The 27,162-nt window shown below is 40.3% G+C and overlaps 1 protein-coding gene across 1 annotated transcript; it reads left to right on the top strand.

The window, feature by feature from the left end:
* The first annotated feature begins 589 nt into the window (after positions 1–589).
* On the top strand, positions 590–20,899 carry STEAP4 (STEAP4 metalloreductase). The gene is made up of 5 exons (XM_081102169.1): positions 590–710; positions 14,874–15,331; positions 15,953–16,480; positions 17,713–17,877; positions 19,706–20,899. Exons 2-5 carry the CDS (start codon positions 14,876–14,878, stop codon positions 19,967–19,969), a joined length of 1,413 nt encoding a protein of 470 aa, XP_080958295.1. The 5' UTR covers positions 590–710; positions 14,874–14,875; the 3' UTR covers positions 19,970–20,899.
* The last annotated feature ends 6,263 nt before the right edge of the window (positions 20,900–27,162 follow it).

Here is a 27,162-nt window from a genome sequence, read left to right as displayed (position 1 = left end):
CAGTATTTTACAGTTACAGACATATGTCAACAATAAGGTAACCTCATCATCATCCCTCTCTTTCATTTGGTTTGTTCCTTTTGAACGACATAATCTACATAAATTAAAACCTCAAGGTTATCCACGCTGAGCCCCATAAGAACCCAGAGCTTCCAGGCAGAGAGAAAACTGTCACCTTTTACAGTGAATTGCGCAAGATGGCAAGAAGAGAAATAGCTAGAAGCCTAGACTGGGTGGTGTTTTCTCAGCTACTCCAAGAAGCCCTTACCTAAAGGGGTGCTCCTCAGACTCTCCAGCCTCAATCTGCCTGGAATGCACAGATCCCCAGGACTCTCGAAGTGAGATAGGAGAGGAATTGAAATCGGGGGAAAACCCTTAGAAACTCCACTGGCCACAGATCAGCGGCAACATCTGCCACAAACGCTGCAGTGGCAGAACGGGAAGTTCTGGTCCTTCCAGCCACCCGGGATTCCCAACTTGACTCTTCCAGGAAGCGCTTTCTTCACCCTTTCTCTTGCGAAATCTAGGGTGCCCCCCGCCCCTCCCTCCCTTCTCAGCCTTCTTATATGGCCAGCCCGGGGGCGGGCGAGAACCCAGAGCTGCAGCCGTGAGCTGGAGCTCTGCACAGCGTCTCCCTCCTTGCCTGGCCAGCTGCGCGCCCAGCTGCCGCCGCCCTTGGCCTTAGCAGCTTGGAAGCAACCCTCCCGCAGGTGGGTCACGTTTCTGGCTCTTTGTCTTGTACCTTTCGCCAAAGGGCCCGCCTCCTTTATCTGTTTCAGCTAACCTTGAACCCCTCCTTTCAGGACCCCTCTCCCCACGCTCGCGGGGAAGGAAATAGGTGCTGGCAAACTTCCCGGCGCCCCCTGCATCCCTCCCAGGGAAAGGACAATCTGTTAAGCAATTCAGCAAGCTTCCAGATTCCTGGTCTTTTGTCGCTTATCTCTACACTAGAGAGCAGAGAAGTCCGATTTCAATTCCTCTCCTATCTCACTTCTAGATAAGAGCAATCTCGTGGTGCTGGTCAGAAGGGAGCCTGCAAGAATGTGGTTTAGGCAATCTCTGCCATCTCAGATCTGAGGTCACTTCTTGACCAAGAGCTGAAATGGGTCCTGCGACATGCACCCACTTCCACCTTGGATCGTGATTTAAATTTCCTTCTGTAGTTTAGCGATTGCTTTTCCAGAGAAATATTATTGGAAATGTAACTTATTATGAAGAGTAAACAAAACTGTGGTTTTGTTTGTCCAGAGGCAGCAGGAAAGAAGTTTTTCTCTCTGGATGGTAATTCGGGAACTTTCTTTAAAAGATGACTGGTCTAGTGGAAAGGGAATTGGATGGAGAACTGGGAAGCAGGTTGGAGAATTTCTGCTCCTTGTTCTAACTAGAAACTCCACACCTCAGCCTCAGTGTCCACATATGCAAAGTGACATACGCCTATGGGACCAGACGATCCACTCAACCCAGCTCTAACCAGGTGAAAATGCACAACTAAAGATGCTTGCGGGTTGGAAATTTTTTTGACCACCTTGTTAATGTTATAGGTATGACCAAGTCATTACTCTCTTCACCAGAAGGCAGGTTTTATTTTTAATAGCGGAAACTACCCAATTATGGAGACAGTCTCTTCCCCTACGAGTAGCTTAGACTTGTACCATATTTATCATTCAACGCGTACCCTCAGCTTTCAAAACCATTCTTCACCCCGCTATGTGAGAATGTCCTAGTCCCTGGAAATGGCAGTCTCATAAATGTCACTCACATGAAAGGACATTTTTTCTGATACAGTAGGGGTAATTTTATGAAATGGCACATTTATTTGAAGTAGTAACTTCTTTGAGATATGGCCTTTTGCAAAGACCCAAGTTCTTCAAAATGTTGTGATTTAGCACGGTATTATTCTGCCTGCATGGCAAACACTGCCAACCCATAAAACAGGACGGCACTCCCTATGTGTCAAGCTGTGAGGTTTTAAAGTAAATGGTACATGTGTGGAGAGAAATTGGGGAACAGCAGTTTCTTCATTTGGCATCAGTTATGGTTCTGCTGAATGATATTCAGCAGATGTTTCCCTTACTGTATCAGAAAAAACTGTTCTTTCATGTGAGTGACATTTATGAGACTGCCATTTCCAGGGACTAGGACATTCTCACATAGCGGGGTGAAGAATGGTTTTGAAAGCTGAGGGTGCACGCTGAATGATAAATGTGGTACAAGTCTAAGCTTCTTGTAGGGGAAGAGACTGTCTCCATAATTGGGTAGTTTCCCCTATTAAAAATGAAACCTGCCTTCTGATGAAGAGAGTAACGACTGGGTCATACCTATAACATTAACAAGGTGGTCAAAAAATGGTACATGCGTAGAGAGAAATTGGGGAGCAGCACTTTCTTCACTTGGCATCGGTTATGGTTCTGCTGAATGATATTCACACGGCAACTCGAGGTTCAGAAACCAGCAGAGACAAAGCCTGACCCCTGGCTTGAGGACAATCTCCAGGCTTCTCTTTGTGTCCGCTTGTGAACTGTTGTTAGAAGTAACCAAATAACATTTTTATGAGCCTGTTTGTGAATAAGTGGAAAACCCTGGGCCTTGAGCCTTGTTGTGAAGAGTTTTAAGATAAAGGGATTCATTTGTCATAGATTTCAAACTGGAAGAGAAACCCTGAGCAGTCACTACATTTCCCTCCCTCCTGAAGAACCACCCTTGCAACGTTCTACCATGATTAATGCCAGTATTAAAAGGATATAGATTCTCCTTTTAAAGTATCCCCAGTAGCTAGCACTGCAGTCATCTTCAGCTACACAGTTCAATATTTCATGACCCTCACCACCTAGTTCTCTTCAGATGAAATTTGAGTCTTTTGTCAACTGCTATTAACAAATCATTTCCTTTTAGAATCTTAAGACTAATAAGCTAGTGGTACACGCACACACACACATACAATCACCCTTCGACCTTGAAGGCTTGCTAGGGCACCTTGTAGCTCGTTTCTTCTGGGTTGTCCTCTGAGGAGGAGGTGGTTTGTTAAGTGTCTGTATCCACACTTCCCTTTAATTCTGACTGTAAAACTCTAGGATAATAAGGCTCTCTGGGTGGGATTTTTTTTTCTTGAAGTTATAGTTAGGCCAGAGCTGGTAAAAATAAAATTTACAAACTCAAGACATCCAAAGCCACCTGTTTGACTGTTCTTTGTACATCCAAAGAGAATGGGTCATTAGTTAATTATGAAGACTTCCTGAGCAGTCCCATGTGGTGTGTTAAACATACTCAAAATATTTTGAGTGACATGTAGGTCATTTTCAAAATGATTTGAATTTAGAGTTGTTATTTATTTTATTTTGAGAAGAAGTCAGTCCTGGAAGGAATAAAGCTAAGTAAATAACTAATAAAGGATAACTAATGCTTAAAATAATGCATGATAAGAAAACATACTTGGCCTGTATATATAAACAATTTGTTCTTCCAAATCATTAAGAAAAAAAGAACAAAGAATGTTTGCACCATTTGAAAATCACATTTACAAACACATCGCTGCAGAAAGATGCAACAGTTTACTAAAAGAAGTATTTCAACTCTAACAAGGCAGGGCATTGACATCCTAATCTAAATGCTTCTCCACAAAGTTCCAGAAGAGTTTATTCAACCCTGCGTGGAGTGGTCTTGCCATTTGTACTTTGACATTCAAGAATTTCTGAAAATTTTGAAGAGAAATATGTGTACTTCAAATGTAGAGGGCATGCTCAATCCTAATGTCAGGATGAAATAAAGTTCACGGGTTTGAAAAGTTAGGAACTTCCATTCTGATTTAATAGAATTCGATAGCACACCTCTTAGAGGGTTATTAGAACACAGGCTGGATAGTCTCTTCTGCCTCAGCTCCACAGATTGTAGGGGCTCCAATCCTGAGGAGCACAGGATAGGAGGGGCCAATTAGCTGTTGACAATGATTAGGCATGTCTTATCTATACCTGCTCATTTCACAGGGTGTGGAAACAGCTTTGAGCCAAGTTAAATAGTGGCTGAAGAGCCCCAGGCAGATTAGTGCCCCTTCTCTCCGATCCATGCTGCACATTCCCCTGCTCAGGGCCTCACACACTATATTGTCACAATTTGACTATGTTGCCACATCCTCCCCAAGACTGGAGCCCCTTGAGGACCAAGAGGGTCTCATTGATCACTTCATCCCTGACACAGCACAGTGCCTGGCACAGAGAGGCTGTTCAATAAATCTGTCGAAAACATGAAATCCTACTAAGATATTATTGGTAACACTGATTTTTAGGTTGGGAAGATGCTGATCATGACGGGCGTAGTAGCTTATGAGCATGGCTGTCCCCTATACTGGACCAGTTAATACAGTCAAGTGCCCAGATATCTACTACCTGCCTTTTGGGAGAAGCGTGGGATTGCTTTGCACTGTGCAGTACATATAAAGTAAATAATGGAAATTATTATAACTTTTTTTTTTAAAAAAAAAAAGGAGAAAGACATTGCAGGAACCTTAGTGTTTCTTCTGCTTAACCTTAATTTTATTAACCCTATTATGCTGCTATACTGGGTAAGTTTCATAATAAATTTGTATGATACTTTGGAGTCTACTTCATTTTAAAGAGTAATTCATTTTCAAGAGTGACATAATACAATTAAGGCATTTAACTGAGGTCATAAAAATTGGAATATTGGATTTCTAAAGATTTTAATTTGTTTAGCTTAAGTAAAACATTTTAGTTCTTCTGTAATACCTCAAGGTATGTCATAAGCTATAAAACCTATTGAACAGTTCAAAAGAACTAAGTAATGTCGAATCATTTTTATAAAAAAAAATTATTACGCTTCTAGTTATTTCTTCTCCAGTGCTAAAGTATTTTAGTACCCAAGTACTAAAATGATTTTTTCATCCAATTCAATTGCCCTGATATAGGTAGTATAGGACATGGAAGGAGGTCAAGGAGAGAGCAATTAGGCGGTTGGTAAATGGTTCATTGTGGTTAATAATGAAATTGTGCCACTTGTTGGTTATCCTAGACTGAAATCCCAAATTGTGAAGGTTTTTTCTTTTCATTCCTTTTTTTTTTTTTTTAAGCATGTGTGGCAAATTGGAAGATATGTGTTTGGGGATGTGAGTATATACAAAAAGGTCCCTGTAAGTATCTCCCTGAGAAAACCAAGAGTCCAGCAGTGGTATCAGATTTACAGTCACCAATAGTGTTATCTACATGTATGGGGTGGAACAGACCTGGGAACCTTTGTTGGATTCTGTTTTGATTAAGAATCTAGGAGTCTTCTGAGATGGAAGGCCCCTAAGGAAAGAGATTTAGGCCTAATGCGCAGAGTCAGGATTGGAAAAATGAATCATCCTGTCAGCCCAATTTTTCCCATTTCCTTAGTCACATGCCCAAATCTTGGGAAGAAAGGGATGAGAGCTAGAGAGAGAGAGAGAGTGAGATATAGATAGAGAGAGAGAGACTCTGTGGCGTGCTGGAAAACATCTCTCTAAGGGCAGGGCGGAGACTTGATGTGTAGCCTTTGCTGATTTCCCTGGTGTGAAAACTCACCTCGTGGCTGATTGCAAGCTTTCAACCACACCACTGAAAAGAGCCGAGATTTACAACCCAGGAATTAAAAGCTGTTTTCTTAAAAAATATTTCTCAACCAGCACAGCACTCGGGCTTGTTTATCAGAGTATCGCACAGGACAGGGGAAGAAGTTTCAAGAGCTCCTTCTCTCCTGAGATAAATGGAGCAGCTGCTGGGCCAGGCCTCGCCCCTCTGTTCAAGCTGACTTTGCAAACACTAAAGGCACTATGGCCATCGAGAGTCCCAGCGTCTGGGAGCCAGATTAAAAATGGAAGAAAATGGTGTCCAAAAGAAGATGAAGGAAACTATATTCATAAAAATGTATGAGCCATCCCGGGAGATTTCTAAAAAGGGTAAGGAGATACTTTGAAGCAGAATGGAGTTCTTCCATCAGGGGCTCAAGGTGGAATCAGGTCCACAGCAAAACTGCTCTACCCCCAAACTCATTGGGCAGTTATCAAATGTTTAGGTAAGTTCTAGTGGCCGTAATGTAAAGATAAATGACTATTCCTAGTAAGTTAATTTAAACAAAGTTAATTCACAATTGAAATGATGCAATCACTTCCTAAATATCTCTGACTACAGTAGTCCTAGAATTAGTACTACTAATTTACACTAAATATTAAGTGGGTTGTTGTAATCACCAGATCATCCAATAAGCCATGCTCATATAGAGTGTACAAGCCAAATGCTACTCAATCAGTGAGAGTTGTTTTTATGCTGGTGACAAGCCAGGGCCAGGGTCTGGGCCTGGGGCTGAATCTTTGGGGAACCAAAGATTTGTAAGAAGTTTTCAGAAATTAGAATGTAAATGGAGGTCAAGGTAAATAAACTCAGACATGACTGAATCCCTGACCTTGTTGTCATGAGCCCGGGTTTTAATCAAATGAAATAAGCAGCCTAGACAGTGGATAATGAACTTACCTGCTGAAATTCTTGGCCAGGGAATCCAAAAACCATCTTCATTTAGCTTGACAGATGCAGCTGAGATCTAAATGTGAAAACATATGTTAATGAGATTTATAATTGAACTAGAATTTCACCAAAGAACTTAAATTAAAAATATTTTTTTGCGTCACCGGTGGCTCAGTGGTTGAGTGTAGACCCATGAACCAGGAGGTCACAGTTTGATTCCTGGTCAGGGCACATGCCGAGGTTGCCAGTTCAATCCCCAGTAGGGGTCGTGCAGTAGGCAGCCAATCAATGATTCTCTCTCATCATTGATGTTTCTATCCCCCTCTCTGTCTGAAATCAGTTTAAACACACACACACACATATTAAAAAATATTTTTCCCTAAAGTGCAATTAAAATAGATAATATAGATCTGTATTACCTTGCTCCCTGGTAATTCATTTGGTGATAGTGAAATGTTATTAACAGAATCATTTTAGTTGCAGCACAGTCGTAGCTAGTTCTGATGATTAGCAGTTCCCATGGAAGCATATACCCCCACTGAACGTTAATGTAAAGGTTATATTTAGTTAATGACCCTTGACTTGATCAAACTGTACAAGATATTATTTCCTTTTGTGTCATTCTAGCGGGTAGGATAAAAACTAATCATCAGTAAATTAAGTTGCTATGAGGCACATAACATTTTCTCACAAAACATCTAAAATAATCAGTTTTTCAGCAATGAACCTGCAGTGGTTTCTTTAGTTAGATTAAGAGTTTTAAATGATATATTTCTGTTATCTAGGGCTATTACTAACAGAGCTACTTCTAACTACATCTAAACTGAAGATTAAACCATCCAAAAAAGAAAGAAAAATAATTCGTAGAAAAATCCATTGATTGTGTGGGGGAGGGGCACAGTAAATTTTTTAATAAACTGTAATCAATGGTCTCTGTAAACCAAAGTCCTTTGATTTTGCTACAGTAATGGACAGTCAGTAAAACAATATATGCTTAAATGTGAACATGTTTGCTTCCCTTATGTATTTAGTGAGCCTTGATCTCACTAAATACATAAACTGCTCAGTGAGTAAATTGGATGTGTTCATGTGTTAGTGTAAGAGTTTTTGTTTTGTTTTTATATTTTCTGCTTTCCAATTGTCCCTGAGATATATCAAAACAAATGCTCTGGATCACAAGAAGACTGGCATAGCTGCAGAACTCCCTCCTGCCCTATGCCTCCTGATGAAAACAATGTTTGATTGATGGCTCGTCAGCTCATCATAAATATATTGTCAAGTTATGTTAGGTTTTCAGGTTGAAATTCAAAAGGAATCAAAAAACAGAAGGAAGGACTAAAAATAAACAAACAAAAAAAACCTGCTCATAGGCATCAAATTAAAATGAAAAATCCTGTCACATCTTATAGTGTTAGGGGTGCTATTTCTTTTTTAACTTCCTGGAAGCTGTCCAGAGGAGATGCTGTCCGAGGAATTCAAAATCTTGTATGAACAATCATTTCAGAATTCAAACCTGACTTTTTAAATGGAGAAAGGGTCAGACTGTCTTTAATAAAGGTTTCATCCAAACAAACGAGATACTGTATGGCACTATATGAGAATGGCTATTAAGAACTGATGTCCTTTTGTGGGTGGATTTAATCAAACTATAACTTTGTGGCTCATGGAAGACAAATCTTTTTTTTTCTAAAAATTTTTAAAATGTATTTTTATTAATTTCAGAGAAGAAGGGAGAGGGAGAGCGAGATAGAAACATCAGTGATGAGAGAATCATTGATCAGTTGGCTCCTGCAAGCCCCACACTGGGATGGAGCCCGCAACCCAGGCATGTGCCTGACCAGGAACTGAACTGTGACCTCCTGGTTCATAGGTCCATGCTCAGCCACTGAGCCATGCCAGCCGAGCTGGAAGAAAACTCTTTAAGGTTTCCTTGAGAGAGTTACAGAGCAAAGCGTACCTGCGTATCTGCAGTCTGATATCTTACCTTGAGCCTGGCTACCTTGACTGTCATCTTCTGAGGTCTGCACACCATTCTTGCCTCTGGTTTTCATAAAAACAAGATTCTAGACTCTCAGACCCGGTCAATAATTACTTAGGGGAAAAACTGTAAAGCAGGTAAAATGTTTCTGCATCCCCTAATAAGCTCAACACCCTGTCTTTTTTCTCCCACCATTAAACTTCAAAACAGCTCTCATTCTCTGTTTTCTTTCCCAGTGGTTCTCAGCCCCGGGTGCTCCTTTAGAAATGATAGTTTTAATGTCCGAGTTCTCCTTTAGATCAGTTAACTCAGAATGCCAGCAGGTGATCCCCTAGCATTTAATAGCTGCCCAGCTGATTTTAATGTGTGACCAGGGAAGAGAACCACTGAAAGCTAACAGGCAATATTCACAGGCTTGGCTCTAAAATCATCTGGGGAAAAGCTTCAAAAATTTTTTTAACTTTATTTATGTATTTGTTTGTTTGTTTATTTTTCTGTCACCATTTATGCCCTCTTCCACCTTCACCTTCCCCCTTGCTCCCACCCCCTCACAATCAATTAAAAAATAAACAACAACAATGCCCAGGCTCTATCCTAGACCAATTAATGCAGACTCCAAGAGTCTGCTCATCGTATTTTGCGAAAGCTCTCCGGTGTTTCTAATGTGCACCAGGGTTGAGAACCACTGGTTTCTGTTGTAATCTTTTGCAGAAGTATTTGCACTTTTTAAGCCTTAGTGATTATAAGAAGTTGCTTTGATGAATGAAGGAAATATTGGAAGGAGTGCCAGAAAGTGCCTGTCTATACCACCATTTCCCTTCTCACATTCCTCTCCAAACCCATCTCTCTGTAGGGGGTCTTTCTTTGTTTACTTATGATTATTTTATGGCCCTCAGCACACTACTTCTATTACTCAATAGTGTGTGTCTTGTGATGTTGATAGTTTTGTCTTTATAGTTGGTTTTTTATGATTACCTCCAAACCTTTTATATGTAAAACGTTTTTTTTCACTTTCAGTTTGTATATGTATTACATATGTAAAGTTGGGTGAACTTAAAAACAAATAAGATTTCTAATAATATATGTAACTAAGATTGAATCTTTACATAAAAGAATTTACCTTAATTTGTATTTTCTGTGGATTTATCAGAATAAAAAATATAGGAGGAAGTCATGAAAACTAATTATTTCTCTCAGTCCTATCTGCACTAGAGGAAGGTTTTTCTTCCTTTTCTCTTCTAAATACAGTATTTATATATTTTCTTTTTCATTCCATAAAAACCCTAGGGGAAACAAATGGTCCATCTCCCCAGAGCAAGGCAAGAAAGTGCCACTTTTAGAAGGGGCACAGTTAGGTTGTTGAACCCTGAACCCTGTTCTTCTTTCTAAAAGAACTGGGACATAGGTCTATTCTAGGGCTGGGGAGGGGAAAGGGGCCATTTTTGTCCCTGACTGCTGATACACAGGACTTTAAAATTTTATTTTGATATATTCTCCAAATGAGGTCTATGCATATACATAAATAAACAGCTAGGATGAAAATCATGCAACTTTAATTTTGTATCCATTTATCGGATGTTTGTACATGGCCATTATGCTTTAGTATGAATTATTTCTTTTTAATAGCCTGGGATTATCTCCTAAACAAAACAAATAGGTTGCATTGTATTTTTTTAATACGTTAAAAAGCATTATTTTTTAAGTATAAGCATTATATATATATATATATATATATATATATATAATTATCCTAAAACTTATATTGAAAGGCAAAGTAACTAGAATATTTAACACAGTTCTGAAAATAAATAAAAGTGGGAATGATTAGTCTACCCAAATTTAAGACTCACTATATAACTACATTCAGAGTCAAGGGGAGACACATAGATCTATGGAACAGAACAGAGAACCCAGAAACTGACCCACACATGTGCAGACTGCTGATTCTTACAAAGGTGAAAAGCAATTCAATGAAATAAAGATGATCTTTTTAACAAATGATAGGGAAGTAATCAGATATTCATGTATGCAAAAAAAAATGAACCTTGGCTTAAACACTTTATACAAATATTAACTCAAAATGGATAATGGATTTAAATGTAAAATATAAAACCTTTAGGAGGAAATATTGAGGACCTAGAGCTTAGTGAAGAAATCTTAGACATGATAGCAAAAGCACAATCCACACACACACACAAAAACACCATTAAATTTCATTTAAAAAAAACAAAAAACTTTGCCCTAACCGGTTTGGCTCAGTGGATAGAGTGTCACCCTGGGGACTCAAGGGTCCCAGGTTTGATTACGGTCAATGGCATGTACCTTGGTTGCGGGCACAGCCCCAGTAGGGAGTGTGCAGGAGGCGGCTGATCGATGGATGTTTCTCTCTCATCTATGTTTCTAACTCTCTATCCCTCTTCCTTCCTCTCTGTAAAAAATCAATAAAATATATTTTTTTAAAAAAAAAAAACCTTTGCTCTGTGAATGACCCTGTTAATATAATGAAAAAGCAAGCTACAGATTGAGAAAAAAAAATATTTGAAATCCCTATATCTGACAAACGACTCATATCCAGTATACATAAAAAATTATCAACACTCAACAGTTGAAAAACAAACAATCCAATTAGAAAGTGGCAGACGACACAGAGACTTTTTACCAAACAGGACGTGCAGGAAGCAAATGAGCAAATGAAGAGGTCCATACCATGGATTGCTACTCAACAATAAACAAGGTCAGACTATTGATACAGGCCCCAATGTGGGTGACTGTCCAGGGAATTACACTATGTAACATATAACCATTGGAAGTGTTAACTAATAAAGGTCTGAGGACGTAAAACAATTTAAAAGTTTATTTGGAATCTTAAAAGATTTGAATCCCTGAGACACAGATTCAGGTAGCAACCCAAGTTGCCCTCAGAGAGACAAAGGCAGGCTTTGTAAAGACAAAAAACACCAAGGGTAATTCGTTCATGCAAATGAAGGATTGCAGGCTAGGTAACAGATTGATATAAACCAGGGGGTAAAAAACTCAGGAGGAGGTCAAGTGCATGTGTGTCCACAGAGCAGTGGTTGCTCCAGGTTTGTGAGTCAGCCTTGGGCTGAGTTTAGCAACAGGTTTAGCAATTTGGCAGCTCTGAGACTGAGGCATCAGATATGCCCAGGCCCCACTTCCTTAATAGCCTCCTGACTGTTCTATATAACGTGACTCTCTTAGCAATGCTTATTCCAATTTATTTTTTTCCATTCCTGAAGGATGCACAGGAACCTCTTGTATTACCATTACAAATTTCTGTGAGTCTATAATTATTTCAGATGAAAAGATTTTTTGGTTAATATCATTGATTTGTTAACTATAAGCATTTAATATGTGCAATATTTATAATCCCGTTTGGACATTCACATGCTTTTACTATGCTAAAGTTCTCTGAAGCTGGAAGTGGCTTGTGATGTCTGACTCTTGGGAGGTAAGAGAAGTAAACACACCACACTGCTCTAGCACCCTCATGGGATGCTAGGTTAAGAACATCTGAGAAGAATGCTGCCTCAGGTTTCCAAAACCTAGGGTGGGATCTGCAGTTAGGGAGATGATAGGCAAGACTCTTCATTACCCACACCTGACCCCTCTTACACACACACACATGCACGTATTTCAGTGGCAGCTTCTACCATGGCTTTCACAGTCCTCTAGGCCATTTTTGCATCTGCGTCATTAGTTGCCAATCTCTAATCTCTACAAACATCATTGTTGGACCGGATTACCTAGATTACCTGTCTGGCCCACCTCTCAAGGAGCCTATCTGGGAAATGCTTCATAGGAGGTAAAACCAGTCCTGGTGATTTCCCCAACCAGGAGATATTCTTGTTGCATTTCCTGTTACATAACAGGTTTATAAAGAGCCAGAGGAAAGAGAGGAGACCACTGCTATGTTTTAACTATTTTAACCCATCTTTCCCTCAATAACTGCTTCCTCCTTGCCATCTTTCTTATTTTTCTTTATTCCAGAATCCCATCCTACGTCCAAGAGGAAAATAGGACTAGGAATCTAGTTTTTAAGCAAGAACCCTTACTACCTCCATAAATTCATGTTTACACCTGGGAGTTATTTTGAGTTACAAATGGTCTGAAATGGGTGTAACTTCCTTCTTTATGTAGTATTTACTGTAAAATGATCTCTCTTGTGGTTTAGAACATCTTGTTTTTATGTATATCTTGTTTTTATGTACTTCTGTTATTAGGATATTTCCCCAAATAATTGCTAACTTTTTTTCCGTGCAATTATTTCTTCATCACAGTTATGGTAACCTTAGGTCAGGTCTTCTTTTTTTTCTTTCATAAAAAAGTAATCATAACATTGCATTTTCTTAGGTTGATTAGCAAGCAGAACTGTGACAAAGGCTTGTGTACAGTTTTTTAGGGAAGTGATTTCAGGGAGCAGGCATGAGGAGCACAGGGCACAAAGCAGAGAAGGTGGGAAAGACAGGAAGAAGACGTTACCTTGGCCATTGCTACAGACCAGTGATGCTCTGATCCAGGGGGACTTTCTGGGGAGCCTTATGAAATGTGTCAGAACTGTGTGCCAGAGGATGAAAGGGAAGTACTTATCTATGGAGTCCTGGCCCATGGGGGCCCCATGGGTTGTACATGTTGAGTTCTACCCAGGCAGAGGTATCAGAGGGACCCCAGGACAAGAACCTAGAGGTATAAGATGTGGGGCCCCAATGTGAGCCTCTGTTAGGCACTAGGAGCTGAGCAGTACTCAGGTACTGCCCAAGGTCTGGAGCTAGAACCGGGAAGATATGATGTGGAGCTCAAGATGTAGCCAACACGATTATCAACCTCAGAGCTTCTATAACTTGATAGGAGTTATGACCAATGGAATAACTATAGTTCCTTCTATTAAGTCAGCCAGTGATATTTAGTATCTCCTTATTGTTTTTGCACTTTCAATTTGCCCAGTGATGTCTCTGAAGGTTGAAGAGTGAAAATTAATTGTAATGGTTGGAGTAACAGCCCAAGTACGTTACATTGGGTTGCCAGGTTGCATTTTAAGAGAAAAATATTAAAATAAAATGTGAAAGAGTTGTAAATGAGAGAAATTCGCACTTGAGCTATTTTTACATCTATGTTTTCATAAATCCGTATGTTCTAAAGCCATTTCATGGGAGATTTTATTTATAAAATAAGAGAGTTCAGCAGAAGCTTCTTAAGAATTATGAAATGCTGTTTCAGATAAATTGTATGCATTTCCAATAAACACATTTATAGAAGCATAAAATTAAACCTTAATTTACAGAATTTATATAAAAGTTATAATTAGATAATTAATATATTGATTCATTAAATAATTAATGTGTACTAAGTAATCTATTAATAAATTTACTATGTCTCAAAAATGGTTTTAAGATATGCATCTTAAAACGAATGCATCTGATCTTTCCGATGTCTCCAAGGTAGTTACATACTACCAATTTCTCATTTTAAAGATGATGACACTGGGACACAAAGAGTTTTGTTACCCAACCAAAGTTTAGTCAAAGGTGGAATGAAAAATATAGGACTGTGTAGTCCACATCTTCATTTTTTTAAAAAAGTTTATGGCAGGTTATAAAAATGAATGCAGTTGCCAAATTGTTCACAATAAAGTCCAGAATCACTCTCTCTTTGCAATGATTAAGATGATCCAAGTGAGAATATGTCAATAAAGATATCATCCATCTCATTACAGGACACCAGCAACTTGATCAAATCTGTATTTTGTTTGCAAATTTTAATCCCAATATAAGAGATAGAAAAATAATATATTAGGATAAACAAATAGAGTAATGAGGGGATAGCCAGGCACACTAGAACTTTTGGAACTCTAACTGTGCAATGAATATAATATCATTGCAAAACACATGCACAGTTTAAAACATCCACCAGTAAGTGTCTTGGTTTTTTATTGCATCTCTTTATCCAACAGAAGTTTTTCATCAATGATTTTGTTAAATAAGACATCTGAGAACATATATAAGATAATTTTTAAAAATCTATACATATATTTTTATTGATTTCAGAGAGGAAAGGGGAGTGAGAGAGACAGAAACATCAATGATGAGAGAGAATCATTGATTGGCTGCCTTCTGCATGCCCCACACTGGGGATCAAACCCACAACCCAGGAACATGCCCCAACCAGGAATCGAACCATGACCTCCTGGTTCCTAGGTCGACACTCCACCACTGAGCCAAGCCGGCTGGGCTATATATGACAATTTTTTACTCCTTCAAAATTTTGTGAGGAATTCATGAGAAGCTTAGAACAACATCAGTCAACCACTGTTTCCTGGAGGTAATTCTCATTAATTTTTCCATGCCCAGAGCATTCATATTTTGTTGGGTATTTGTTCTATTATCTTTCAGTCATGGAGAAAACGTCTACAGACACACTTCCTCTTACTATGATTTCTCCAGAAGAGCAAGAGACTGTATGTATTTTTGGAACTGGAGATTTTGGAAGATCACTGGGACTTAAAATGATCCAGTGTGGCTATTCAATTGTCTTTGGAAGTCGAAACCCCAGGACATTCAGCCTGCTGCCCAGTGGTGCAGAGGTCTTGAGCTACTCAGAAGCGGCCCAGAAATCTGACATCATAATCATAGCCATCCACAGGGATCATTACGATCTTCTCACAGCACTAACTGAGGTTCTCCGTGGGAAAATATTGGTCGATGTCAGCAACAACCTCAAAAAGCATCAGTACCCGGAATCTAATGCAGAGTACCTTGCTCAGCTGGTGCCGGGAGCCCACATAGTGAAAGCATTCAACACCATCTCAGCGTGGGCTCTCCAGTCAGGAGCACTGGACGCAAGTCGGCAGGTAAGATCAAATGATGAATTTACTTTACACTCAATTTCGTATGTGCACTTACCTCAAAATAGAATACCTACTGAATCCTTCATCCTACTAATATATGACATGAACTGCTTTCTCAGGATGGAGCAACTTAGGGGAGTTAATTGTGATTCTTCTCCCACTACAAAGCTTTTGATTTGATAGAACCCAGTGATGTCAGTCTCCAGAGATCTCATGTTAGTACTAGAAAATAACACACCTAAAATCATTGATTGATATCCTTTGCACTCCCATTACCTTGTATGAAACTACTTCCATTTATTCACTGAGGTTAGCAGGAATCCATAAATGAGGTGGCACCCATGAATACGGAAGAAACATCAAACTGTTCACACTGTGGAAAATAAAGTCTTGTCCTATCAGTGTGATATGCCTGAAATCTCCCTCAACTTGAAACCCTGGTACTTAACTCTCTGACCCACATGTACAAGTTCAAAACTTCATCTTATTAAATATGTTGATTCAACACCCTTGTTTGAAAAGCAGTTCACTACTACAGGTCCTGTTCTAAGCAGTACTCATATAGACTTTCAAAAATAATTATTAAAGAAAGTATAAATACCAAAATAATTATTTTTCACCCAGGCATTCATCTGCGGAAATGACAGCAAAGCCAAGCAAAGAGTGATGGATATAGTTCGTGCTCTTGGGCTGACTCCGTTGGATCAAGGATCTCTCTTGGCAGCCAGTGAAATTGAAAACTACCCCCTGCAACTGTTTCCAATGTGGAAGTTCCCCCTGTACTTCTCTGCTATCCTGTGTGTCTTCTTGTTTGTCTACTGTGTTATCAGAGACGTAATCTACCCTTATGTGAATGAAAAGAAAGATCACACTTTTCGCATGGCTGTTTCCATCCCAAACCGTGTCTTTCCAATAGCGGCCCTGACACTGCTCGGAGTGGTTTACCTCCCCGGTGTGATTGCTGCCATTCTGCAGCTGTACCGAGGTACGAAATACCGGCGGTTCCCAGGCTGGCTTGACCACTGGATGCTTTGCAGAAAGCAGCTTGGCTTGATAGCACTGGGATTTGCCTTCCTTCACGCCATCTACACACTTGTGATTCCTATTCGTTACTATGTACGATGGAGGCTGCAAAACTCAACCATCACCCGGGTAAATCTCTACTCATTTGTGCTCTCCTATTCCTTCAATCAAAGAGGAATCTTGCTACATGATATTCCATTTTACAGATATAGAAAATCAGTCTTCTAAGCATATTTATTTTTTAAAGTAACTAGAATTAGACACCTGCTGTCTGTTTTTTGTTTTTGAGTGGATCCAGTTGACATCTCATACAACCATTGAGAAGGCAAGTTAGATTCCCAGGTTCCTGGGGTCCAGATCTGTATTCCCAGGATTGACTGGGATCCTGCAAAACCGACAGATTTGAGGGCTCAAGAAACCTAAATGACACCTCCTTGAATTCCTTTGGGGCACATTCAGTAAATGTAAAGCAATGCATTTTCAAGCTTCTGTTTCTATGCATGCCACCTCTTTTGGGAAGTCAAAATTAACCATCTGATTAGGAAGGGGCCATTTGGACTTGTGGCACAAGAATGTAAAAAAATTTCCAAAAGAGTGCTTATAACTCCATTAATGTTTTGACTTCCTTAATTGTTTAGTTTACTAAGCAAATGGCAAATAATACTATTTTCTGAATAGCCAAAAAAATTCAAAGAGAATCAGCTCAGGGAGTCTAAAAGCAGTCCCAGAGTAAGTGCTACATATCAGCTCCAGTTAGGAAATCATTAGTTTCGACCAATCTTTAGTCTCATAGTTCATTAGTCAATACCTCATTGATGTTGCTTCTGTGGGTTTCTCAACATTATTTCCCTAACAAATACAGGAGAGGTTCTTGGGGAAGAATCACATTAAAGTAGCCTGATTTCTCTCAATTTGCGGTGGGACAGACTTGATGCTGGATTACAATATAATAGACATGAAAGAACCCACACGTTCTGTGTGTGAATGATCAGTATATCAAACAGAAAAACAGAATCTTGCTGTAATTATTTGAGAACATCCAGTTTTGCTTAGGAAACAAGAAACTATATGGTAGAGAAGGTTTAAGTAAATGTTTACTTTGTTTTAGTATGTATGGGGTCAATTACAACTCCTGGAGTCAACTATTATAATGAAGTCCCAGCAGAACCAATTACTTTTTCTATCACAAAAATAATTCTAAGTGTATTTTTCTCTACAATTATTTTCAAATGACTATTAAGAAATGTCATCTAATTTGCCTTGAGTAAGTAAGCCATGCAGAGGTGTTTTCAGTCCTCTTCAAAGTTTGGGCAGTTTATAAAAACATGTAATTTTTTAAAAATGCTTGTAATTTTTCTTAGGCAATATCCAAGAAAGAAAATCCATTTAGTACCACTAATGCCTGGCTTAATGATTTATATCTGTCTTTCGGAATCCTTGGATTTTTCTTCTTCATCCTCTTGGGGATCACTTCCTTGCCATCAGTTAGCAACGTGGTCAACTGGAGAGAGTTCCGATTTGTCCAGGTAAGGACCCCCAGATTCAATCTGCTTTCATTGCAAAATGTGTCTGGCTTTACAAATAGCCTCGTTTTTCTCTCACACCATGCATAAGTTTTCCTTTTGCTCTGTCACTTCCCGAGCAATCTCCTAAAAATAGTAACTGAAACAAGTTCAAATTAGAAAATGCTAAACTCTGGTACCAAAAGGCAGATTCTGTAACGGTTTGATTCCTAGCAGGGCATCCCTTGCCAAGATTCCTGACTCCTCCGAGAGCCACAGCTACAAGTATAGCGTGAAAAACACCAACAACTATTATACTTTGTGGCAATGGACTTGGTGCAAGGTAAAGAGAAAACCAAAGACAACATTGCTCCTTCTGAAAATCAACCTTAGATTAGGATCCCATTCATATACAAAGCAACATACTGAAATAAAGTTTAAAACCTTAGAAACACATCATGCTAGACTGTCATCATACCAGACTCAATGCTGACCTATAACAGGAAAAATCTGTTTTTTTTCCACATACCAACCACCAGACACCTCATTAAAGGGGATTTTCAACTATTCTTATAAACCAGTGGTCCCCAAAGTGTGGTACCTGCACCCAGCAGCAGCAGCAGGATCTCCTGGGATCTTGTTAGATACACAAATCCCCAGGCCCTCCCAGACCTAATGGAGCAGAAACTGTACGTATGACCCAGCAGTTTGTTTTAACAAGCCCTCCAGATTATTCTGATGCATGTTCATTGTGAACCAGTGTAATGGAATAGACCAGTGGTTCTCGACCTGTGGGTCGCGACCCCTTTGGCGTTCGAATGACCCTTTCACAGGGGGTCGCCTAAGACCATCCTGCATATCAGATATTTACATTATGATTCATAACAGTAGCAACATTACAGTTATGAAGTAGCAACGAAAATAATTTTATGGTTGGGTCACAACATGAGGCACTGTATTTAAAGGGCCATAAGGTTGAGAACCACTGGAATAGACCATTCGTAATTGATTTTAGGTTTGAATTGTATAGAACTATTCAAATTTCAAAAGTCTGTTTTACTAGTATCCAGGGACCAAATGCAGTCAACATTTTCTCATGTTCACGCCTATATTCAAGACATTAAGACAAAAATGAACGTTGAGCTTTAGTATATAGGCCAAAACAGATAAAAGTGAAGTTTGCTAATTGCTCTGGATTGTGATAGAAATTAGCTAGTATGTGCTTTTAGTCAGTAACGTATACTGATGTAGTACTTCCTGAGGACATACTGTGTCTTGTTCATCTCTGAACCCCGGAAACGGTGACCAAGGGAAAAGGTTACCATGGAGGAAGAAGGCAAGGCACCTTGTTCATTCTACCTCAGAAGAGTTTACTCCTGGGCAACTTTCCCATCCAGCCAGGTTAAGATTTGTAAGCACAACCTTTTTTTACAAGTGAAATATTTATCATCCTGAAGGAGGGTTATTTCTTTCTTCAGAATGTTCTAAATATGAAAGGTTTCAAAGGTTTGTGGTTGTTGGCAATATTCTTCATTGGCTTCCAGTGTTTTGCTTTAAAATGCAAATAGAGCCAAAGCCGGTTTGGCTCAGCGGATAGAGCGTCGGCCTTCGGACTGAAAGGTCCCAGGTTCGATTCCGGTCAAGGGCATGTACCTGGGTTGCAGGCACTTCCCCAGTGGGGGATGTGCAGGAGGTAGCTGATCGGTGTTTCTCTCTCATCGATGTTTCTAACTCTCTATCTCTCTCCCTTCCTCTCTGTAAAAAATCAATAAAATATATATTAAAAAAAAATAAATAAAAATAAAATGCAAATAGTGTTAATGTACATTTTTTTTGTTTCTTGCTTTTATAGTCCAAACTGGGTTATTTGACCCTGATCTTATGCACAGCTCACACCCTGATATATGGCGGAAAGAGATTCCTCAGTCCTTACAGTCTCCGGTGGTATCTTCCTTCAGCTTACATACTAGCACTCATCATTCCTTGCACCGTGCTGGTGATCAAGTTTATCCTCATCCTGCCATGTATAGACAAGACCCTCACACGGATCCGCCAGGGTTGGGAAAGGAACTCAAAAGGCTCTAAATCAGCACTGAATGGACAAACAGATATTTAAAGCAACGTTCAATGCACCCAGAGTTCTGAACTGTATGTTTAGAGACGAATAATGGGCTCAGTCAAGAATGCATTTTTCTCCCACCATGGCCTGAAGTTTGTGAACAGCAAAGGAAATGTTGCCTGACTTTAAGAAATTGAGAGATTGGAAGAGAACAACATTTTACCTCTGGTTAGTGATGAACTGATGTAGGTCCTGCCTCCCAGAGGCAGTCGGGCTGTCATCCAGATTAGTTTTGTGGCTTCACACTCAGAAGCTTCTGGTTGTGGACACCATGCAGAACCTAATTAATGTCTTGCAAACTCCAGGCGCAGTACATGCACTTTCCTTCTCTGGTTCAAGGGCTGAGTGGAGTGAGAGAAGACAGTAAAATGGTCGTCACTGATAAAGGCTTTCGTTGGTACGTCTGAAGAAGAGGACCAAATGAAGTAAAAGAAATGAGTTTTTTTGTTTGTTTTTTGGACATGAAGGTGATTATAAATATTGCCATAGTGAATTCTGTAGTTAAATGTACTCTTTGATTTTGCTTTTACCAATGTGATTGTGTAATAGTGGGAAACTATTTCATAACACAACAAAAATACCACAATTGATTGGAAGTATGGGTCAGATATATGCAAATATATACAGTTGTCCAAAGATCCCTCCTCTACAAGGAATAGGTGTAAGAAAGATTGAGTTAAAATTGAAGGGTACCACTAGGATTTTCTCAGAGTATAATGAGCAAGGGTGGGTTGATAAAAACCCTTCCACAAAGAGTTTAAATAAACCAGAATTTTAGATAGCAAGCTAAATAAATATTGTAAAGTTGCACTAGATTAGGTTGGGTTTTGTTTAAGTATTGTGGTATGCTTTGTAAATAATATATTCCAAATATTATTCATTACTAATTATCTATGAAATGAATTTCTCATATAAAAATGTAGCTTCTATAGTTTGTCATATATTGAGCAGTGAAATTAAGTGAATAATGCAAGTGAAAGTGTGACAGATGCACAGATGAGAGAATTATGGAAAGTCTTAGGGCAGAAAGGTGTGAGCAGTAGTTGTTACATGAGACTTGGTCCTTAGAGCCTCACTGGGATGCAGGATGATTCCGTCGAGGGCAGTGAGAATGACACCAGGTGTTAGACCAGTGGGGTCAGACCGGACCTGGGTTCAGCAACCTCAGTATCTGAGTTTTGGCTAGGAAAGAATTCAGAGCCAAGCCCCAAACTATAAGAGAGTATCCTCCTATATAATAAAAGGCTAATATGCAAATCAACCAAATCGTAGAATGACCTGTCACTATGATGTGTACTGACCACCAGGGGGCAAACGCTCAATGCAGGAGCTGCCCCCTGGTGGTCAGTGCATTCCCATTGGGGGGTGGGGGGGCGCTACTCAGCCAGAAGCCCTGAGCCAGGCTCATGGCTGGCGAGCACAGTGGCGGTGGCGGGAGCCTCTCCTGCCTCTGCAGCAGTGCTAAGGATGTCCCGCCAGGGAGCAGGCCTAAGCCATCAGTTGGACATCCCTTGAGGGGTCCTGGACTGTCAGAGGGCGCAGGCTGGGCTGAGGGACCCCATTGAGTGCATGAATGTCCAGCACCAGGCCTCTAGTTTACTTAGAAAATCACAGATAGCAGAAATAATTCGTAGAAGAAATGGGCTTAGGAAACAAGTGATAGAGGCAAGGGAAGGGCCCCTGAAGCTTAGAAGTGAGAAAGGTGAAGTTGATAGCACCAGAGGGGAAGAAGAGAAGGAGGGGAAACATGGGGGTGCTCTGGGAAGGGGGAGGGAGAGCTCCTGGGTCCTTGCCCAAAGGGTTGTAAGGGTAGAGATGTTAGGGGAGGCCCCAGGGAAAGATCTCAATAAAAAATTCAGCAGTTTTCCATGTGTGTCCTTTCAGGCTCTAGGTCTCCACTGATTGATTGGTCAATGCCAGGGCAGGGGGTCATTAACCAATGCAGCTGGTCCTGAGGTCAGCCATGGGGTTGCTTATCTGATTTTGCTGCATTTTTTTGCTTACTCCTGAGATATAGCTGAGGCCTAGATGTTATCTCTAGGGAGGAAAGGTTGAGGGTCCAAACTGCATGACCAGTGATATGCCAAGAGAGGAAAGGTCACCATTGGGGCTTTCCCCCCAGGTGACCTCCAGGACCTGGCCCATCGTCCTTGCTCTGCTCATGTCTGTCTAACTGCCTACAATTCTCTGTTTTCTGTGCTGACAGTTGCACTTCAAGGTGACCTTCACCAGGATTAGCCTTCCTGGCTCATACATGAAGCTAAAAAGAGCCTTAGGCACGATCTTCCCACATCCTGAAATAACCAAAAGGCTTTGGCTTTGACATTTTTCACCTGCTCTATCATGACCATTTGTTTTTCTCTTTTTTCACATGCTTAGAGAGAGGAGAGAGAAAGGGGGAGAGAGAGAAGCATGGATCAGTTGCCTTCCGTACCTGCCTTTAAGGGGGATTGAACTGAAACCCAGGCAAGTGCCCTGACCAGGAATTGAACTGGCAAATTTTGGTGCACAGGATGGTGCTCAGCCAACTGAGCCACTCTGGCCAGACTCTTTTTTAACTTTTATTATCATATATTCTACATGACAATATACAAAACAATTAAAATGTATTAAAACATCACCCATAATCCAGGATATTTTTTCTATAAAACTTTTTAAAAAATAGTTCTGTTTATACTGCATACTCAACTTTACATCCTTTTTCACTTAATGTATTAGAGGCTTTCTTCTCTTAGTTATATGGTATATGTATTTAACTTATAGCTGCATAATATTATATCAAGTCGGCATTTATTAACCACTGCTCTAATTAAGAATGTAAGGTTATATTCATTCTTTACTAAAACAAATGACATTTCAGAGACTTACAACTTTTTCCCATATTTCAAATTATTTCTTCAGAATACTTGCCAAGAATTGGGATTACAAAACTTTAAGAACTTTTAATAGCATTTGATATATATTGCCAAGTTATTTCTAAAGTGACCTTGTCAGGATCATTGGTATTGGATAGGGGTGTTGGTTTCATCATTCCTTCATAGGTTTTGCATTTTATCTCAATTTGTGTTCACTGAAAAGATACACAGAGCATATGATCCATTAATTTATCCTTGATCCACCCAGCAAGGATACAAAAAGCCAGAAGACTTTGAGCAGAGCTGTGTGTGAGGTGCCAGCCCTAGAGCATCGATGGGAAAATGTCACTACTCATCCCCTCTATTTTATGCCAAACAGCCAAGTGTTGGAGGGTTGTAGCCTGGCCTTTGGCTAGAGAATTGGTGGAGGACTATCTAGGCTGATACCATGCTCCTTTTTAATAACAGAGTAATGTTTTTACTGGGTCACAGTTCATCACTAAAAATAGGAAATACCATAACTAGGTAACAAAGCTTTCCTGGAGTAAAGTAGACTCCACTTTTATAACCTAGTAGAAATGCTCTATCCAGGAACTAATAAAAGCTTTCCATGAAATGGGGGGGGGGGGGGGGGGGGGGGGCTCATATGTAACACTTTCAACAATAAAGAATTTAAAAAAAAAAAAAAGCTTTCCATGAAGCTAGACGTTAAGGAGCGCCCCCTAGTGGTTTTGACAGCTAGGTTGCCAGGTCTCAACCGCACAGATTTCAAACCACACCAGCTGTCCAGAAAAGCCAATTTCCTTTTCTTCCCTCTCAAAACCCTCCCTCCACAAACCATCAAACCAATTTGACCATACTAACACAGCCAAATAAATGAGTTTGGAATAGATGGAAATAGTGAACTATATCCCTTTTAACAGATCCAAACTGTTCTATAGCAAAAAGTTAGACTACATTTCTTCACTACTGGTATGTTTCCTGTATTCTAGTAAAATTTTTCTTAAGCTCATAGACCTTTTATTTTTGTATGTTTCCCTGACTGCACTTGTAAATGTGTACTCATTAAACATTATTTTAAAAATATTTTTACGCTTGGTTTAATTTTGGCTTTAACTTATTAGCATTGCAAAGAAAGTGATGAAAAGATTTTGAATCACAGAAGTTTCAGCATCAGGAACTAAAAATACCTCCCTTCAGAAATAAGGAAAAAGAAAGGCTGTTTGTTACATGGGTTTTAGAGCACATTAGCGGATTTGCAGCCTCATGAAATGTATGCTTGAGCTCAGTGAGGAGATGCATTCTGATATTCCACACGTTTCAGTTTCAGCTTCAGAGAGGGGAGCACCTGCCGGCCTAACTGAAGGGTATGAATACACCACCCACACTGGACTTTCCTTCTCCCAGATGGATTCCTCCAGATAGGGCTGATAACTTGATGGGGGGACTGAGTTCAGCTTGGATTGCCATCTGTGGGACCAGACATTAAACTCCCTGCACAACTGGACAGCTGCAGCCCTAATGGGTTATTCTTTCAAAAGCAAAATAATAATTGATAGAGAAAGAGCTGTGATAAGGGTTAACTAGCTAGCTTAGGACAGGAAGAAAGGGGTCTAGAGAGAGAGGACAGAGACATCTTGTCCTGAACAGTTAAAACAGCCAAAAACCAAGGACAGAGGTATCTCTGGCTTGAGCAGCTGGGAGAGCCATAGGGGTAATCTCTCTGGACAAGAGGAAGAAAAAAAAAGAGGCCACTTTACTCTTTTGAGCAGGGAAGGCAGTGGTTTCAGCCTCAAGGCTGGGCAGGATAAGGTTGCTAGGTACCATAAGATCGATCAAAAGTAACTCCAACTTGAACAGATAAGATGGATATGTGAAGGACAAAGAAAAGACCGAATGTCTGGAAAAAAGGAAATATGTTTTCACAGAGTTTAGAGGAATGTTGCAAAATAAGGGGAAAGAAAGAGGGGGCACCCCCTGGGCTTTGGCCTTTGCAGAGTTACCAATGAGGAAAACACAGGGGTCCTAAGTTGGGGAAGGGTCCAATTAGAAAGGGTCATGAAGAGACAAAGAACTACAGCCTTTATAATGCCTCAAGACAAAGAGCTGTGGCCACCCTCTTTAAGAGAGACAATCTTAGAATTAGAAGCTTATAATTAAGAGTTTTAGAGTAGTATCTGCTTACAATAAAGTTTATTCTGCTTGCAATAAAGTTTCTGTACTTCTCACCTACCACCTTTGTCTGTGGCTTCATTCTTTGAGTCCATCTGGACAAGAACCTGGGAAAGAAATCACCTTTGTACCCTGTTCAATAAACACACACACACACACACACACACACACACACACACACACACACGAATCACTGTCAACCTAGATCAGTGGTCAGCAAACCGCGGCTCGCGAGCCACATGCAGCTCTTTGGCCCCGTGGCATGGGCCACGAAGTTTCAATCACACTGTACACCCGCACGTGGTATTTTGTGGAAGAGCCACACTCAAGGGGCCAGTCTGCCCACCACTGACCTAGAGTAAGCTAGAAGCAAATAGAGAAGCTCCTACTCAAAAGCTACTTCAATAAGAAATTACAAGTGTTTACTGTTCAGGGATCACAGAAGAGCCATGATCCTGATGAACCTATGTCATGAGTTTTGCCTCCAGCAGCTCAGAAGATTCTGGACCTCCTCCCCAAATTGAGGTGGAATGGCAGTCAAGGTGCCGCACACAGAGCTCACAATTTTCGTCCTGCATCTCCACAACCATCACCCATACCACCACCTAATACTCACACACCAAACATATTCTAATGTGATCTGCTCTGATTTTGTACAATGAGTTAGGGTTACAATACAGAAAAACCCTCTGCTCCTCTAAAGATTTGTTCAGTGGTATTTAAAAAGATAATAAGTTGCTCTCTTATGCATTACCTTTCCTGAAGCTCAAGGCAAAGACCTGAACAGTCAGATAAGAGGAAGAAAAAGACCTAAATGAGGGAGGAGAAGGTTCAAGGGTGAAGGGGAGAGGAATGGGGGCGTTTAGACAAAAGGGGAGCTTGGATGAGCAGGACAGTGCACCCCACCCTAGCCCAACCAGGACAAAGGCATCCAGTTCTACATGCTTCCTTTTATAATGGAATCTTGGAAAATTTTCAGTGATGTTTATTGTATAATACTGTGAGCAAAATCTGAGCTAAAAACTTGATCTACATTATCTTATTTAATTCTCATTAGTAATTCTCTAAAGTGTTACATAAAAACTTTGAAGGCTGAAAGCTTTAAGAGAAAGGATTTCTTGAGCCACGTGCTAGCCAGAAACAGGACCAGGTCCTGGGATGTGTAGTTTAAGCTACCAGCAGCAGGGCTGGGCGGGAAAGACAAACACGCCCTCAGTCCTGGAGTGGATGGACCTTTTCCACTTCGAGTTTGGAGAAGAAAGACGTGAGTTGTTTTGAGAGAATTTCCCTCGGCTACAGACAAAGCCAGTGGGAGAAGGTAAAGTGGGGCTAGCTCTGGGATTGGTTCATAGTCCATAAGGAAGAAGTGCTTCCCCTTTAACTTGGTTGCGGGCAGCAGTCCAGAAAGTTCATGCATAGGCAAGATGCAGAGGCACCTGTTGGTCGGGCTACATGGCTATTTTCTTTTGATAATCTGGGAAATCGCCTGCAAATTAATGCAAAGTTTCAACACACACTCAAGTGTAAGTAGTCTTCTGTTGGTTTTGCCTTGTAGTTGTTAATGGATTAACCTCTCTTGTCTCTTCCTCCCTCCAGCCTTTAATTTAGGACATTACAGAATTTTTTTCTGGTCAGGATGAATCTTATCCCCATCTCTCAAAAGAAGCTGAGCCTTGGAAAACACTGCATGCCTTTGCTTGTAAGAGGCAGAGCTTGGATTTGAATCAAGGCTCTCTGACCTCGGGCATTCCCTTTCAATCCCACAATATAATGAGGGACACGCATGCTGACCTCCCAAGCACCCCTCTGAATCCATATGTTAGCTGGATGGGTGGAACCACTAGAAATTTTGGGGAAAAATTTTTTAAAGGAAGCTCATTAGCACTTTAAATATTCCTGGTTGTGCTGGCTTAACACCCCACATTTGCCTGTTATTAATTTTAATACACCCTATGATGTTGCAGCAACATGAGATCATAGTTTCAGCATGGAGGTCAAGTCTGCTGTAACTGCCATGTTAATCTTCCCACTCCAGTCTGCCACAGCTTTCCTACGCATCAGCCAGAGCTTTGCTGGTTCAGGGGGGAACCCCTAAGTGGGGACTCAAAGTGATAGGCAAGGAGAGTGCAGATCTCCAGGAGCTGAAAGCAATGTTTGCTTTCT

This window comes from Myotis nattereri (genome assembly GCF_964212035.1).
Source record: "Myotis nattereri genome assembly, chromosome: 11".
Taxonomy (NCBI): Eukaryota; Metazoa; Chordata; class Mammalia; order Chiroptera; family Vespertilionidae; genus Myotis; species Myotis nattereri.
This window is presented reverse-complemented; position numbering and strand designations above follow the sequence as displayed.

What these genes read in the sequence shown, in the direction of transcription:
- STEAP4 (XM_081102169.1), top strand. Translation starts at nt 14,876, where the DNA reads ATGGAGAAAACGTCTACAGACACACTTCCTCTTACTATGATTTCTCCA. An exon ending in CACTGGACGCAAGTCGGCAG is followed by an intron (nt 15,332 to 15,952) that starts GTAAGATCAAAT and finishes TTTTTCACCCAG; the next exon opens with GCATTCATCTGCGGAAATGA. An exon ending in GAGAGTTCCGATTTGTCCAG is followed by an intron (nt 17,878 to 19,705) that starts GTAAGGACCCCC and finishes TTGCTTTTATAG; the next exon opens with TCCAAACTGGGTTATTTGAC.